An 18534-nucleotide genomic window follows, 5' to 3' on the forward strand; every position below is an offset into this window, starting at 1 on the left:
CCCCCAAACCCCCAAAACTTTAACCTTAGACTGTCTACTGTTGACCTCACCCCATTCCTAAGAGGTCTGTAAGGGCTGTGCATCAGTGCACGAGCGTGTCTACTGTTCCTGTCCTAATATTCCTTTTTACTTACTCTTTTTGTGTATTCAAATTATGTTTATATTTTTACCTGTTATTTTATATACGCTTGACAAATAAACTTATGATTATGATTATGTATTCAATTCATGCTTATACTTATATATATTATCTCATATGTACTCGACAAAATAAATAAACAAATAAAAAATAGAGTCTGCAATCCATTTTCTACAGAGGCCCATAATTCCATCCGAAAGCTTGCAAAATTTGGCTGCTGCAACCCTACCAATAGTAGTTGGGTTGGTAGTACTCATCTTTTTGGTTTCCTGTCTGCATTGCCTAAAAGTCTTGCAAGACTGAAAGCACGTCTCCCCTCCGTTAAACTTGACTTTCCGGAGAACTGAGAAGGTTCTTTTCTGAAATGCTTTCTCCACTTCTCTTCCTTCTTTGGATTGAGATAAAATGACCTTATAGCCGGAAGAAATATCAACAACCTCAGATATGCAGATGATACCACTCTAATGGCAGAAAGCGAAGAGGAACTAAAGAACCTTCTGATGACGGTGAAGGAAGGACAGTGCAAAAGTTGGCTTGAAACTCAACATTAAGAAAATGAAGATCATGGCTCCTGGCCCTCTCAATTCCTGGCAAATAGATGGGAAAGAAATGGAGGTAGTGACAGATTTTATTTTTCTGGGCTCCAGGAAAGATCACCGCAGATGGGGACTGCAGCCAAGAAATTAAAAGACGCTTGCTCCTGGGGAGGAAAGCTATGGCAAACCTAGACAGCATACTAAAAAGTAGAGACATCAACCTGCCAACAAAAGTGCGTATAGTCAAGGCTATGGTTTTCCCAGTTGCAATGTCTTGCTGTAAAAGTTGGACCAAAGCTTATATGTCATATCCTGGACAGAAGGGAATGAACTGCCAATAATTTTCTCTGCCTGTTCTGTCCCCGTCCCACACGCACACACACCAACAGACGTTCAAGAGTTAAAGACCAAACCAGCTGGCAAAACCCTTTTCCTTAAGATAACGGAACTTTGCAACAACCTAGTGGCTGCCTGCCAAGAGTTTATTACTTACGAAGAGGAGAGATAACTTCTCCCCGCTTCTGGTACATCAAAAGAAACAGCTCAATAATTACAGAGTCAATCAAGTCCAGAGATAATCTAGCAAAGTCTATAGCAAAAGTCTGGCAATGCAGAATGGCATGGAAGCTTTCAGCTTTGTTCGTCACAAGGCTTGACTGGCCACCACACTCCCTTTTATACCCTGTGGGGTGTGGTCCAGTGACAGCCTAATCTCGGGCACGCCTTTTCTTCTGCTGCGCGCGCTTATCTCTGTGACGCTGGCGTGGATCCAGCCAAGACTCATTACCCTCATCACTGTCCACTTATGGCTACGTGGACGTGCTTGATCCCGGCCCTATCTCTTGTCCTTCGGCGGACACCGAAGGCATTGCCAGAGAGGAGGGCCCTGGAGAGGGAGGCCTTGCCAACTCCTCTCCTTCACTCTCGGAGTCCTCTCCTGCCGATGACACAGGCTCAGGTAACGGAGCCACAACACTGCCATCCTCACCACTCTTTGCACCGCCTTCCTGTCTGAAGCAGTAAGGCTTCCAATCCAGACTGAATTGCTATATGGTAGGATGCTCTCTATAGAAAGTGGTGAGGACAGAAATTTCCCGACAGTTAGAAAAGTTAATCACTGGAACAATTTGCCTCCAGACCTTGTGGATGCTCCAACGCTGGAACTTTCTAAGAAGAGACTGGACAACCATTTGTCTGAAATGGTATAGGATTCCCTGCCTGAACAGGGGGGTTAGACTAGAAGACCTCCAAGGTCCCTTCCAACTCTGTTATTCTGTTAAACAAATAGATTTCCCTCTGAAGTTTAAAACTGGAAAGCCATAGACCCGTGATGACGAACCTATGGCACGTGTGCCACAGGTGGCACATGGAGCCATATCTGTGGGCATGCGAGCATTGCCTTAGCTCAGCTCCAGCACGCGCAGCTGATTTTCAGGCCTTCCAGGCCCACCGGAAGTCAGGAAATGGGCTGTTTCCGGCCTCCAGGGGGCGGGAAGGCCGTTTTCCGCCCTCCCCAGGCTCTTAGAAAGCCTCTGGAGTCTGGGGAGGGCAAAAAACGGGCCTTCTGGTCCCACCAGAAGTCAGGAAACAGGCTGGTTCTGGCCTTGGGTGGGGGGAAGGTCATTTTTGCCCTCCCCAGGCTCCAAGAACGCCTCTGGAGCCTGGGGAGGGCGAAAAACGGGCCTACCGGGCCCACCGTGCCATCGCGTGACAAAAGTGGGGGGAGTGCGCACACATGTGCAGGGTGCATTAAATTATGGGTGGGGGCACACGCACGCATGACCCCCCCCCCCACGTTCCCCCCACTTTTGGCACGCGACGGCAAAAAAGTTAGCCATCGCTGCCATAGACAATATTTGTATAGAAAATGAGAGTGGTAACATACAACCTCCCTTCCCCCACAGGAAGCTCATGTGTCCTATTTCATAACTAAACCCCACTCATGTTTCGTGAGTCCATCAATCAAGTCAGTTTAATTTCCTTAAGAAATGGAAATAGCATCATGCTCTCAACTCTGTTATGCTTCGGTCAGCAAAAAAAAAGAAAAAAACATCCAATGCAGATTAATTTTAGCTTGCATGATGTCATGGAATAAAGCTATTCAGAAGCAAAAATCTACTCCAATATCTATAAAGGAAGGAAAAGCAATTAGTTTATTAGAGGGGATCAAAACTTTACAGTATATAAAGCAATAGGAACAGGGTGATCGGTGGGAAAGCTACAGAGAAAACAGCTCCAGAAAGCACTGAAATCAGAATTCATTTGATCGTTGATGATGAAGGCTGATTAAATTGTTGGTGAATACACAGATACAGATTAACAGAGTTGGAAGGGACCTTGTAGGTCATCTAGTCCAACCCCCAACCCAAGCAGGAAACCCTACACCATTTCTGACAGATGGCAGCCCAGTCTCTTCTTGAAAGCTTCCAGTGATGAAGCTCCCACAACTTCTGAAGGCAACTTCTGTTCCATGGGTTGATTGTTCTCACTGTCAAAAATTTCTCCTTATTTCCAGGTTGAATCTCTCCTTGGTCAGTTTCCATCCATTATTCCTTCTCTGGCCTTCAGGTGCTTTGGAAAATAGTTTCACCCCTTCCTCTCTGGGGCAGCCCCTCAAATATCAGAAGACTGCTATCCTGTCTCCCCTGGTCCTTCTCTTCACTAGACTAGCCAGGCCCAGTTCCTGCAACTGTTCTTCATATTTTAGTCTCCAGTCCCCTAATTATCTTGGTTGCTCTTCTCTGCACTCTTTCTAGAGTCTCAACATCTTTTTTATAGTATGGTGACCAAATCTGGATGCAGTATTCTAGATATGGCCTTACTAAAGCTTTATAGAGGGGTATTAGCACCTCACTTGATCTTGGTTGTATCCCTCTGTTAATGCAATTTAGGATTGCATTGGCTTTTTTGGCTGCCGCTAATGTGAATAAAATAGGAATCATACAGGGTCAGTTACATGAGCACTAAAGGACCCTCTCTATTCACATTATTATAAGGGAGAAATGTGCTTGTTTAGAGATTAGATTAAAAATCAGCTAAATCCCATTATTGGTAATATATCTCCTGATGAGGCCTAGCTGTCACGGAAGGACAGCCATATGGAAAACATCTGCGGGGCCTCACTGTCAAAGACACAAGGACATGTATGTTACAAAGAGTTACTTATTACCTAAGGACAGCAATAAACCTCTCATATTAGTAATTACAGAACTAAGGAAGGTTGTCTAGCTAAAGATAATCTTATAAACTAGAAAATAATGGTTTAGTAATTAGGAAGTGTCAATTATCATATAACAAGTGTATGTTAACCATATATGGAAAAATGCATGTGCTCACCAAACCCTTTGTCTTGGAAACGTATATAAGCAGTTGTATCAGAGCTTTCCGGGGTTCAGAATTTCAGGAACAAATCTGGCTCTGAACCTGCGCAATAAACTGTCTCTGGCTGACCCAGGACTGTTTTTCAGTCTTTCATTCCATAACACCGCCGCACACACAGCTGGCTCATATTTAATCACTTGTCCACTAAGATTCCCTCTCACAGTTCCTGCTATTAACCCTGGTTTAACCAAGTCTGTATGGGTACTTTGTTTTTTTCTTGCCTAAGGGTAAGACTTTACTTTTCTCTACGCTGAATTTCATTCATTTGTTAGATAGGGCCCAGGGTTCAACCCTGTTAAAATCCATCTGGATCTTAAGCCTATTATCTAGGGCAATGATGGCTAACCTTTTCAATGCCCCCTGCGCATGTGCGCGCGATCCCCACAGGCTCCCCCCGCTTTTGGCACATGATGGCATGGTGGGCCCGGTAGGGCTGTTTTTTGCCCTCCCCGGGCTCCAGAGACTTTCTAGGAGCCTGGGGAGGGTGAAAACAGCCTTCCTCACACACACACACCTGGAGGCCCTCTAGAGGCTGGAAAAGGCCCGTTTGCCAACTTCCGGTGGGCCCTGAAGGCCCGAAAATCAGCTGGCGGAGCTGAGCTCGCATGCCCACTGATACGGCTCCACATGCCACCTGTGGCACGCATGCCATGAATTCGCCATCACGGATCTAGGGTGTTGGCTATTCCTGCCAGTTTAATATCATCCACAAATTTGGTACGTTCCCCTTCTAGTCCCTCATTTAAGTAGTTGATGAAGATATTGAAGACTACTGGGCCCCACTGCTTACTTCCCCCCACAGAATTGATAGTCCTCGACTTACAGAATTTGTAATTTGGATGATATGACTATGGGGACGCTGCAAGTGTGAAAAATGGTCCTAACTTATTTATTTTTCAGTGCCGTTGTAACTTTGGTCACTAAATGAACTGTTTAGACAGACTAAACAGTTGTCTAACAGACAAGACGGCTTGTCTGTTAGAGGGGAAATGTTTGTGGTGATACGTTAAGCAGAAAAATGGGAAATAGTGCTATCCATGAGGGATCTTTCCTCCTCTCTGGGCTTGGTTGTTTTCTTGCAAACGTTTCATTACCCAACGAGGTAACAACCTCAGTGCGCTGATATTATCTACTTTGGGTAATGAAAAGTAAAGAATACCACCAAGCCCAGAGAGTACCGAGGTTCTCTTATTTCAACCTTGAGCTACAAATATCCTTCTTTATCAATGCTAAAGGCCTGTTAAGTATCCAAGGGAAAAAAAAACTTGATGAAAAGAGAGTTATAAAAGCAGCGAGAATGCCGTAATACGGTAAGAATGCGGAGGTTGATGGTGCAATTGAACAAGTGTTAAAATACAGCCTTTGTTTACTGATGGAGAGGCAACGTGACTCATTTAACCTGCGTGTTGATGACCGCATCTGTATCCAGTGATTAGAGGAAGGCCGTTATTGTATTTTGATAGCAAGGGAAAGGCGATAAGCGTGATTGCAGAAAGAATGACAAATTAAATAATGTTCCTGAAAAGTGAGTTACAAGAATTATCATTGAAAGGATATGAGAAGTGGCAAGGAGCAAAATCTGGGAACATATTCCAGAAAAGGGTTATGAAAAAATACACAAATGTGAAAATAAAAAAAAAAAATACAGTTTATTGCATGCTTGTTAATTCAGAGAAAGAGTGGGACAAGATGAATAGATTCAAGCGATGTACATCTCTGCCTATAATTTGAAGGGTGGTTCCTAAACGACCAGTCCTCGCAGTTACGACTGGGGCAGCATCCTCATGGTCATGTGATCAGAAGTTGGCACTTGGAAACTGGCATGAATTTACGACGGTTGTAAGCCAGAGGTGGTATTCAGCCAGTTCAGACCGGTTCGGGCGAATCGGTAGCGCCGATAATCAGTTGGCCCTGCCCACCTGCCCCTGCTCTATCCTGTCCTTTATTTCCTGCTTTGTAGCTCCTCAATCGCGTGGCACAACTGATTCCCCCTCCCCCGCTGTTCTACTTACCGTTGCTGACTTGGAAGGTAAGCAGCTGAGCTTCTAAATGCTCCATTTTCAACGCTGCGTGCAAATGCCTTAGGCAAAGCGCGCGCTCACTGAACCAGTTGTTAAACCCGCAGCAGGCCACCATGGTCGTAAGCATTCCCGAGTCACGTGTGCCATTTGTGACCTTCGCTGCCGGCCTCTGACCAGCTAAGGCCATTGAGGAAGCCTGATGTCAGGTTTCGAGGTCGTCTCAAATAAATTGCATTTCAAACAAAGTCTTTGAAGAAAAACTCCTATTTATTAAGCACGACATTCTAATCTGACTCCATAGAAACCAACACTGACTTCCAGACCCAAAACCCTCCCTTTCCGTTCCCCACTCCCTTGCACTCATTGGCCATCTTCCAAGTCATTCTACCCCTAATCTACTGCTCCAGCTCAAAGGAATTTCCCCCCTCCCATCCCATCTCCTAGGGGATATTATCTCCAGGGAAAATAAGTAGGTGAAAAGTCAAAAGCCAGACGCCTCTGCCTCTCCTTCTTATGTCAGCACTAGAGTAAATGCAGCTTGAAGTGCTGACACCTGATTCATTTAATGACCTCATGATCCACTTAACAGCTTCGTTGAACAAGGGTGTCCAAAAAAATGGCCATAAAATCAATTGCAACTCATTTAACTGCCTTGCTTAGAGACATAAATTCTGGTCTGAAGGATGCTCATAAATCAAGGACTACCGCTACACTTGGTTTTGCAACGCATTCTTCCTTCAGCAACACCAATTCTTATGCAAATATTAGTACCGGCCTACAGGCCTAGATATTATGGGGTGCTCTCCCATCTTAGGGAAGAGCTAGGATGGGAGAGGGAAATCCCACCTATTTTCTGACCCTACACAAAGTCAACCCCTCCTTTTGCTGACACACAGTAGATCGCCAATACGCTAAATTTACAACGTCTTGTAACCATATGAGAATCGCAATGCATTAACTCCAAAGCTATAACCCCGTGATGGCAAACCTATCGCAAACTAGAGACTCCTAGAGGGGCTCCGGAGGCTGGGGACAGCAAAAAACATCACTTCCTGTCCAACCAGGTGTTGGGAAATGGGCCGTTTCAGGCCTCCAGAGCAGAGGTGAGTTTCAGCAGGTTCTGACCAGTTCTGGAGAACCAGTAGCGGAAATTTTGAGTAGTTCGGAGAACCAGTATTAAAAATTCTGACTGGCCCCACCCCCATCTATTCTCTGCCTCCGAAGTCCCAGCTGATCGGGAGGAAATGGGAATTTTGCAGTAACGTTCCCCTGGATTAGGAACGGAATGGAGATTTTACAGTATCCTTCCCCTGGAGTGGAGTGGGAATGGAGATTTTACAGTATCCTTCCCCTGCCACTCCCACCAAGCCACTCCCACCAAGCCATGCCCACAGAATCGGTAGTAAAAAGTTTTGAAACCCACCACTGCTCCAGAGGGCCTCTGAGAGTGTGGGGAAGGCTGTTTTTGCCCTCCCCAGATGCATAGAGAGGATCTGGAGCCAAGTGAGAAAGAAAAACGGGCCTACCGGGCCATCGCGTGCCAGGAGCGGCAGGGATGAGAGGGGATTGCGCGTGTATGCACAGGGCGGGGCGTATAGAATTATGGGTGTGGGCACACGCACGTGTGAACCTCTCCCGCCCCCCCCCTCCTGACACGCGATGGCAAAAAGGTTAGCTATCACTGCTATAACCAATATTTTTAAATATACACCCCCGACACAGTGTTCCACATGCTTGCAGCTATTTTTATAAAAGCCAATGAAACAACTTTCTGGCTCCTGGCGAGAACTGAAAGAAATACTTCAGACATAGATTGCAACTGGAAACCCTTGCAAGCTTCGGCCCTGTTTATGTTGGCAGAAGAGAGCTGAAAGCAATTCACATCAGCAGAGAATTAAAAAAATGATGAATAGAGCTATGGTAGACCTCCGTTGCGTTTTTAATTGAGGTGCCCAACCTCTGCCGGCGATCCTATACCCAGCCCACTTCCCGTTGCTTGCTTCACCCAGAGCTATCAAAGCTGCGTTCTTTTCAAAGTCCAATTCTGTGCATGTATTCAAAGCAAAATGTTTTAAAAAAACGAAAACGGGGGGAAAAAAACCAGTCGAAAAGTATAAGATGAAAACCGGGTGCCTAACAAGGGAAACATCTCAATCAAGTTTGAAGAAGATACTGGACGGTGCAAAGGGACCTATGAACATTTTCAAACTAAAATACGAGCAGCGTTGACTTGAAAATACAACTTTTCATCCACAGTAGAAATCACAACAAGGTCATCCAATCACATCTTCCGGTGTTCTTGGGAAGGACAGATACAGAAGCTCAAAGACTTTGGCCGCCAAATGAGGACCCCTTGGAGAAGACCCTGATATTGGGAAAGATGGAAGGCCAAAGGAGAAGGGGACTGGCAGAGGAAGAGATAGAACCGCGATGGCGAACCTATGGCACGTGTGCCACAGTTGGCACAAGGAACCATGTCAGCTGGCACACCGGCTCAGCTCTCAGCCTCTCTAGGAGACTCTGGAGGCTGGGGACAGCAAAAAAGTCACTTCCTGTCTAACCGAAAGTTGGAAAACGGGCCCTTTCAGGCCTCCGGAGGACCTCTGAGGGGGTGGGGAAGGCTGTTTTCGCCCTCCCCAGATGCATAGAGAGGATCTGGAGCCAGGTGAGAAAGAAAAATGGGTCTACTGGGCCATCACATGCCAGGAGCGGGGGTCGCGTGCACATGCGTGGGATGGGGCACATAGAATTATGGGTGTGGGCACACACGCACGTGAACCTCCCCCGCCCCTCCCTTCCTGGCACATGATGGCAAAAAGGTTAGCCATCACTGAGATAGAATAACAGAGTTGGAAGGGACATTGAAGGTCTTCTAGTCCAACCCCCTGCTTAGGCAGGATAACAAATGGTTTTCCAACATCTTCTTAAAAACTTCCAGTATTGGAGCATTCACAACTCCTGGAGGCAAGTTGTTCCACTGATTAATTGTTCTAACTGTCAGGAAATTTCTCCTTAGTTCTAAGTTGCTTCTCTCCTTGATGAGTTTCCACCCATTGCTTCTTGTCCTACCCTCTTTGGAGAATAGCTTGACTCCCTCTTCTTTGTGGCAGCCCCTGAGATATCGGAAGACTGCTATCATGTCTCCCCTAGTCCTTCTTTTCATCAAACCAGACCAGGGGTCAGCAACCTTAAACACTCAAAGAGCCACAAAGGTCCTAACCGGAAGCCCCCCATTCAATTCTGGAGCTGACTGGAAGTCTGGTTCCCCCATCATAGAGTCTCCTCCTAGCACAGCATCCGTTTTCCTCTACCTGTCCTAACCGAAAGCCCTATCAATTGTGGAGCCAACCGGCGACAAGGAGCCGCAGCAGAGGGATGAAAGAGCCACATACGGCTCCAGAGCCACAGGTTGCTGACTGCTGGTGTAATCCAACATACTACCAGGTTTCCCCAAAAATAAGACCCTGTCTTATATTTTTTTGAACCCTGAAATAAGTGCTCGGCCTTATTGCCATGCGCTCAAAAGCCTGATTGGGCTTATTATCAGGGGATGTCTTATTTTGGGGGAAACAGGGTATCTGTCTATGTCTATATCATCTGTCTGTCTGTCTGTCTGTCTGTCTGTCTGTCTGTCTGTCTGTCTGTCTGTCTATCTATCTATCTATCTATCCTGTCTCTATTTATATCAATCAATCTATCTATCTATCTATCTATCTATCTATCTATCTATCTATCTATCTATCTATCTATCTATCTACCTATCCATCCATCTATCTATCTTGTCTCTATTTATATCTATCTATCTATCTATCTATCTATCTATCTATCTATCTATCTATCTATCTATCTATCTATCTATCTATCTATCCTGTCTCTATTTATATCTATCTATCTATCTATCTATCTATCTATCTATCTATCTATCTATCTATCTATCTACCTACCTACCTACCTACCTACCTATCCATCCATCCATCTAGCTATCCATCTTAATATTTATCTATCATCTGTATGTACCATGTTTCCCCGAAAATAAGACCCTGTCTTATATTTTTTTGAACTCTGAAATAAGCACTCGGCCTTATTGCCATGCGCTCAAAAGCCCGATTAGGCTTATTATTAGGGGATGTCTTATTTTGGGGGAAACGATATGAGCAAAGTGGATCGCTCAATTCTTCTCTATGACAGAGCTCCACTGTGTGGCTGCAACGAGAAATTACTATAAGTAGAAGGAATACAAGAATGTGGGAGGCAGGATGTTGACAGATAAAACTTGGTGAAGAGGAAGAGAGTTTGCTGAGCTGCTCCTTGTTGTTGCAGATACTCCTGGATTACTAAAGTATACGAAATATACAGCATCTATCGTTGTGGTGTTTAAAACAATCGTAAAGATTTGCTTCCACGCCTTCAGCTTTTTAAAAACGATTTGTTGAAAAGTTCAGGACTCGGTCAGTCACGTTGATGCCCTCCATTCCTGCTATTTCCTGTTTGCTGTTTTAAATTCTTGCGAACTGTGGATGCAGCAAGCGGCCCACGGAATTGTCTTTTTCGGGAGAAAACCCTCGGATGCAACCCGTGGTGGATTACAGAAGCGTCTCTTGTGCAAGATTGGGTAAAAAAAACAAAATAAAATAAAAAACCCCCCGAGCAGAGTCTAGTTTGCAGGGCGGATCAATAGAAAACCGGAGGGAAATTTTGCAGGGAAAGAAAATGGGTGAATTTTTTAGAACGGTCTCTAATTCGGCAACAGTAAGGGTAGTCCTTGCCTTATGACCACAATTGAGCCCAACATTACTGTTGTTAAGTGAGTTTTGCCCATTTTACCACCTTTCTTGCTTAACGGTTGTTAAGGGAATCACTTCAGGTTGATCAGTTAGTAACCCAGTTGGTTGAGTGAATCTAGCTTCCCCACTGACTTTGACAAGTGGTTGTCCTGCACCCCACTCCATTCTAGCACTGATGATGTTACCTAGTTGGGAAATGAGATGTCTGCCAGAACACAACCAAGCTCAGAGAGCACCAAGGATCCCAGTCTTCGTCCTCCTCCTCTTCTTCCTCCTCCTCCTCCTCTCCACAAATCCCACTCCATTCTAGCACTGATGTTGTTACTAGCTGGGAAATGAGATGCCTGCCAGAAAACATCCAAGCTCAGAGAACACCAAGGACTCCAGTCTTTCTCCTCCTCCACCTCCTCCTCCTCCTCCTCCTCCTCCTCCTCCTCCTCCTCCTCCTCCTCCTCCTCCTCCTCCTCCTCTTCTCCACAAATCCCACTCCATTCTAGCACTGATGTTGTTACTAGCTGGGAAATAAGATGTCTGCCAGAAAACATCCAAGCTCAGAGAGCACCAAGGACTCCAGTCTTCCTCCTCCTCCTTCCCCCCCTCCTCCTCCTCCTTCCCCTCCTCCTCCTCCTCCTCTCCTCCTCCTCCTCTTCCTCTCCACAAATCCCACTCCATTCTAGCACTGATGTTGTTACTAGCTGGGAAATGAAATGTCTGCCAGAAAACATCCAAGCTCAGAGAACACCAAGGACTCCAGTCTTTCTCCTCCTCCTCCTCCTCCTCCTCCTCCTCCTCCTCCTCCTCCTCCTCCTCCTCCTCCTCTCCACAAATCCCACTCCATTCTAGCACTGAGGTTGTTACTAGCTGGGAAATGAGATGTCTGCCAGAAAACATCCAAGCTCAGACATCACCAAGGACCCCCGTTTTCCTCCTCCTCCTCCTCTCCCCCCCCCCCACTCCCACAAATCCCACTCCATTCTAGCACTGATGATGTTGCCTAGCTGGGAAATGAGATGTTTGCCAAAAAACAACCAAAACAGCTCAAAGCAATGAATGCACGCATGCATATTTTTAAAAAAAAATTTCTGAAGCCTGCAGAGATTTGTTGTGTTCAATCCACTTCCACAAAATTTTACTTTATTTTAGAATTTTATCATTCTAGACGGTCCATCTTATGGTTCCGAATTTGGGTTGTTTTCTTTCCTTCACAGGCCTCTCCTTAAAGAGAGCGAAACTTCGCTCGACGGGCTCCAGAAAGACCACGACACAGTACATAAGACTGTGTTGTGTTGTGGGTTGTTTGTTTAAAAAGGAATCTCTTTCTCTATTAATAGGACGTAGGAGAAGCTCAGATCATATTTTAGGTTCACGCCACGGTCCTGGGGGATTAGGTGTAGTTTTTGAAGCGTTCGAGCTATCAGTCTGCAGAAATCTCGTGGGCGGCTGTTTTTCCTGGATCTAAAATCCTCCAAAATATTAAATATAACTCCGCAACTCTATTTGAGCGTGTGAAGAGAACGAAAAAAGAGAAGGATAACAGGAAACATTTTGCATATTGCCAGCTGTGTAGAAAGCGGCAAAACAGATCAGTTCAGATAGAACATAGAATAACAGGGTTGGAAGGGACCTTGGAGGTCTTCTAGTCCAACCTCGTGCTCTGCATCCTTCCAGAGAAATGGCTGTTCAGTCTCTTCTTTAAAAACTCCCTTCCAACCCTATTATTCTATGTTGTGTGAGAGAAAAGGTATTTCTCAATTGCTGTGCCTATTAATGGCTTTTGGAATGGACAAGTGGGTGAGCCAATCAGAAGGCAGCTGATGGGTTTGAATCTCCAGGGCTTTTATGTTCCCTCCCCTAACTGTCACAGTTGACAGTATAAAAGGAGATTCTTGACAGAAAACCGGGCTCTTCTGTTAGAAAACTGTGGGCAGTTTGGAAGTCAGTTAGAAGGGCAGTTCTGATGCCGTTCTGATGGTTTACAAGACTATTTCTTCTGAGAAAGAATAGCCAGAACTAACATCGCTTAGAGCGAATATATATAAAATAGAATTAGAAGATCAAGGCATATACGAAATCCAATGTGCTTCCTGCCCCTCAACATATATTCGACAGACCAACAGAAGAATGAGTGTGCGCATCGAGGAACATAAAAATTCAGTACAAAAGAAAGAACACACATCATCATTAGTACAACACATAAATGCCACAGGACATAATATTAATTTTAATAACACAAAAAAAGTTGCAAAAATAGAACATCTCAATGGCAGAATAATCAGAGAGGCCATTGAAATAGAGAAAAGACCATATTGTATGAATAAACGTGATGACACTTCCCGTCTGCCTACTATTTGGAAACCTGCTCTCATAGACAGACGAATCTTAACACAAAATCTAAACCATAGATCAAAGATTCATCATAATGCCTGTGTTGACACCATTTTCAGCATAACTTATCCATTAACCCACAACCAAGCATCAGCACTTCCACCCAATCAAAAGACAGCTACGTCATCAGCCAATCAGAATACAACAACACTGTTGACCAATCAGAATACACCTTTGCCTCTTTTCATAGAAAAACGTCAGTTACGTTCACACAGTTTGCCCATAAGCACCAAACCGAGAACTTCAGCCAGAAGATGATGAATGTGATTTCGTCGAAACGTCGCTACTACCCTTTTAGGGATATGTTTACAATTACACGGGAAGAAACCCGAGATATTAACTGTACACACATATATACCCGTGAAAACTTACATATATATATTAGGTCTTTGGTTATTTGGGTTTTCTCCCGCGTAAAATTAGAAGTGTCTTGGCAACGTTTCGACGAAGTCTCATTCGTCATCTTCAGGCTGTTGTTTTCGGCTTCATGCTTCTAGGAGCAATGTGTGATTGCAGCTGTTTCTTCCTTTTAACTGCCAGAGGGGGTGTGAACTGTTTGGGTGGGAGCTTGGCTGTGTTCTGATTGGGTGGAGGTGTGTTCTGATTGGTTGGGGGCTTGGCTGTGCTCTGATTGGATGGGGGGGTTGGCTGTGCTCTGATTGGATGGGGGTGTGTTCTGTTTGGGTGGGGGCTTGGTTGTGCTCGGGTTAGTCCGAGTTGCCTACAAGAATCCAAAGAATAAATAATCGTAATCTTACTGGGATTGGCAGAAAGCCCAGAAGCAATTTGAGGAGAACTAAGATCAAGACGCGAAGGAGAGTGAACAAAGTTGTTCTCTCCAAATTGCCTCAGTCGTCGTCCTTCCTTAAATAGGCTAAGGGAATGGCCAATTAGCCCCAAGCCTTACTCTCGAGGAGACCTCCTCCTGAGGAGCCACTCCTGCCTTTTGGCAGCTCTGCGTGCCTGTGCATCGAGAAGAGACTCCTCCTCTTCGTCCTCTTCACTTAAGGGAGCTTCTGGAGGTTCTGAAGGCCCTGGATGAATCCCCGCCTCTGGCACCGCATCTTCTCCAGCCTCCTCACTGTCTGACTCGAGTGCCAGCTGCACAGGCTGCTGGCGCAGCCCCACACCAGCCTCCTCGCTATCTGAATCAGCTACTAGCTGCACAGGCCGCTGACGGGCCGTAACAGCTCTGGACTCTGATATTTGGGATATTGTGAAAAGCAAAGCACAAACAAAAATACCCTAAAATTTCCACGAAAGAAAATTGTCTCCTGCTACGCTGAAAAGAACTAAAATACCAATTTTGGTAATCAATAGTAGCGTACCAAGAAAACCACACCCATTGCCTATTTAAAATTAATTTATCAGTCATTTCCTTTCTATGGGAATTATAGCACTCATGTCTACCAGGAAGCCCTTCATTCAATTGCGAATATTAATTCGGAAAGCTGTGATACATTAACACGTTTACATGTTACACGCCTTCAGGATGTAGAGCAATTATCACAGTTCAGATCGCAAATCAGGAACAGATGTTACTTCTCAAATTACAGTATGGTACAGGAGAAAGTTAGAGTTTTTTTTAAAAAAAAACCTGTATCAGTTTACTAATTTAACTAATTTACTAATTTTAGACGCATTGTTCAATTTACCAAATGGAGATTCTATGGAGATTCTCAGTCATCCTGGTCATAATTGTCCCAAAGGTGCTTTTTTTTTCAAGAGGCAACTGAACTTTCTGGTTTTTCTTTGAAGACGTTTCGATTCTCATCCAAGAAGCTTCTTCAGCTTCTGAGAGCTGAAGAAGCTCAGTTCTTGAGAGCTGAGGAAGCTTCTTGGATGAGAAGGGAAACCTCTTCAAAGAAAAACAAGAAAGTCGAGTTGCCTCTTGAAAAAAAGCACTTTTGGGCAGTGGTGAAATTCATTTTTTTTTTTTTACTACCAGTTCTGTGGGTGTGGCGTGGCTTGATGGCCGTGGCTTGGTGGCCATGGGTTGGTGGCCGTGGCAGGGGAAGAATACTGCAAAATCCCCATTCCCACCCACTCTGGGACCAGCCAGAGGTGGCATTTGACGGTTCTCCGAACTACTCAAAATTTCCGCTACCGGTTCTCCGAACTACTCAAAACTTCCGCTACCGGTTCTCCGAACTACTCAAAATTTCTGCTACCGGTTCTCCGAACTACTCAAAATTTCCACTACCGGTTCTCCAGAACCTGTCAGAACCTGACTGCGAGGATGCTGCAGTGGTCATAAGTGTGAAAAACGGTCATAGGTCACGTTTTAGTGCCATTGTAACTTTGAACGGTCACTAACTGAACCGTTATAAGCCGAGGACTACCTGTATTCGATGCAGTTTTGAACTGACCAGTCTGGCCATAGATGATAAGGTAAGGTAAAGTAAGTCCTTTACTTTTTTACTCTAAGCACACCGGCCAACATTAAAAATGAAATTCTGTTGCCTGCCCTCAAGAGAAAGTGTATATCTACTCAAACGCACACCTAACGCACATATATACCTGCTATATACATACATATATACCTGAGTGGTGCCGTGGGCTAGAGGTGGAAGTTTCACCTCACAATCAGGAAGCTGTGAGTTCGATCCTAGGTAGAGGCAGATATTTCTCTCTCTCTGGGCACAATGAGAATATATCTGCCGAACAAAACTCCTCATTGGCGACAGGAAAGGCATCTGGCCAGTAAACACTCATCTCCATTCAGTTGCCCAGACTCCACCCCGCAAGGGATTGTGCGGTCGTTAAAAGATAATGAAATACGTACATAAATACCTGCACCACACAAACACACACACAGAGTCCTATACCAGGGTAAAGGTAGATGTTAGTTAAAGTGGGGATGCCACAATGTTGTAAGTATGATAAGCAGTCGTAAGTCACTTTTTTCAGTCTCGTTGCTACTTTGAACCGTCACTAAATGAACTTCTGTAAGTCGAGGACTACCCGTACAGATGGAGAAGACCTTACAAAATGACTGACTTAACTTTTCTTTGTCTTTTGGGGCACATCGTCTAGGTTAAGGGCACGTTTAAGATCTGTGGCTGGGGAATTCTGGAAGTTGGAAATCCACAAGTCTTAAAAGTTGCCCTAGTTTGCTAGATCCCATCGCAGGGGTGAAATCCAGCAGGTTCTGACAGGTTCGGGAGAACCGGTAGCAGAAATTTTGAGCAGTTTGGAGAACCGGCAAATACCACGTCTGGCTGGTCCCAAAGTGGGGTGGGAATGGAGATTTTGCAGTATCCTTCCCCTAGAGTGGGGTGGGAATGGAGATTTTGCAGTATCCTTCCCCTGCCATGCCCACCAAGCCACGCCCACCAAGCCACACCACGCCCACCAAGCCACGCCCACAGAACCGGTAGTAAAAAAAAAATCGGATTTCACCACTGCTCCATCGCTCATCTCCTCTAGCTTTACTCCAACCCCAAAATACTCACTGACCTTGGTTTGATCGTCGGCTTTGAAAACGTAGCAGATACTCGGCTGATGTGGGGCGCCGTCTCTGATCAGGCAGGCGAAGTAACTGGGATCGTGGCTGTTGTGGATCAGTTTGTGGACATCTTGAGGCCGACACTCAAAGAGGCTAGAACAAATCAAAGGATCCCACTGCTGATTTTTCCCCGAGTCCGCTTCACACCGTATCCTGGCAGGTGAGACGTAGATCCGAATTCGGCTAGCATCAAAGTCTTCCTTCGGCGGCTGAATGCTGAGCTGTCGGATCTGGGCCACGATCCAAGGAAGCATGGGCATCGTGGTTAAAGAATGGACCGGCAAGGAACCGATCAGCTGAAGGCGGAAATCAACCGAACCATCATTGGAGGCCTCTGGATTTTTCACGCTGAACGACAAAGGTTCCATTTTTTGTACCTCAACTCAATCGGTTGGCCAGTCTTGAAATTCTAAAACGGAAACAAGAAATTATTAGCAGCTGATGTAATCACTCCTCTCCGTTCCAAACATCGCAGCAATAATGACACTAAACAGCCCTCCTTCAATTTTTCATTTTGTTTATGCAATGCTATTTATGTTAATCCCCATAATCCAGGGGTGAAATTCAGCAGGTTCTGACAGGTTCTGGCAAACCGGCAGCAGAAATTTTGAGTAGTTCAGAGAACTGGCAAATACCACCTCTGGCTGGCCCCAGAGTGGAGTGGGAATGGAGATTTTGCAATATCCTTCCCCTGGAGTGGGGTACGAATGGAGATTTTGCAGTATCCTTCCCCTGCAGTGGGGTAGGAATGGAAATTTTGCAGTATCCTTCCCCTGGAGTGGGGTGAGAACGGGGATTTTGCAATATCCTTCCTCCAGGAGTGGGGTAGGAATGGAGATTTTGCAGTATCCTTCCCCTGCAGTGGGGTACGAATGGAGATTTTGCAGTATCCTTCCCCTGGAGTGGGGTGAGAACGGGGATTTTGCAATATCCTTCCCCCAGGAGTGGTGTAGGAATGGGGATTTTGCAGTATCCTTCCCCTGGAGTGGGGTGCGAATGGAGATTTTGCAGTATTCTTCCCCTGGAGTGGGGTGGGAATGGAGATTTTGCAGTATCCTTCCCCTGCCACACCCACTAAGCCACGCCCACCATGCCACACCATGCCCACCCAGCCACACTCACAGAACTGGTAATAATAAAAAAAAACTGAATTCCACCGCTGCCATAATCCCTTGCGGGGTGGAGTCTGGGCAATTGAATGGAGCTGAGTATTTACTGGCCAGATGCCCTTCCTGTCACCAATGCGGAGTTTTGTTCGGTAGATATTATTCTCAGTGTGGCCAGAGAGAGAACTATCTGCCTCTATCTAATCGAAGTCACAGATTGTGAGACGAGCGCTCACAACCTCTAGGCCACTGCACCACACTTTCGTAACTAAATTAAGTGACTGTCATTAAACGACGGTCACTAAATGAATCGCTGTAAGTTCAAGAACTACGTGTAGTTATAACTTCAAAGAAAGCAGATCAAGGATTTATCTCCGGCAATGTTTTGAAAGAAGCCATTCCTGGGATCACACTGTCCTTCTGGAATTCTTTCTCTCATGCCAGCCGTTGCAGGGGTCAGATTACTGGATGTCACAGGGATCTTTTTTCTCAGCAGATCCCTAGACAGGACAGGGAACATCACGCACAAATGCACAACTTTTGCACAGAGGTGTGGGTGTGTGCCCTCTTCGTTCAGGAACTTGTTGCTAGAACAAGTTTAATTTTTTTTAAAAAAATGGATAAAATAATTAATTAATTATTTTTGTAAATAATGCATTTAATTTTTTTTTATT

The 18534-nt window shown here is 45.3% G+C and overlaps 1 protein-coding gene across 2 annotated transcripts in view; it reads right to left on the minus strand.

Annotated features, from left to right (window-relative positions):
- Nucleotides 1-18534, minus strand: part of TBC1D1 (TBC1 domain family member 1) — a 96743-nt gene that overhangs the window by 74151 nt on the left and 4058 nt on the right. For both annotated transcript variants that reach the window (XM_070948482.1, XM_070948481.1), the window contains exon 2: nt 16706-17163. In XM_070948482.1, coding sequence (XP_070804583.1) covers nt 16706-17122 — 417 coding nt within the window. In that variant the 5' untranslated portion in view covers nt 17123-17163. The remainder of the gene's footprint in view (nt 1-16705; nt 17164-18534) is intronic.

Source organism: Pituophis catenifer, unplaced genomic scaffold (assembly GCF_029215685.1).
Source record: "Pituophis catenifer annectens isolate HBS135680 unplaced genomic scaffold, rPitCat1.0.hap2 SCAF_8, whole genome shotgun sequence".
NCBI classification, from domain to species: domain Eukaryota; kingdom Metazoa; phylum Chordata; class Lepidosauria; order Squamata; family Colubridae; genus Pituophis; species Pituophis catenifer.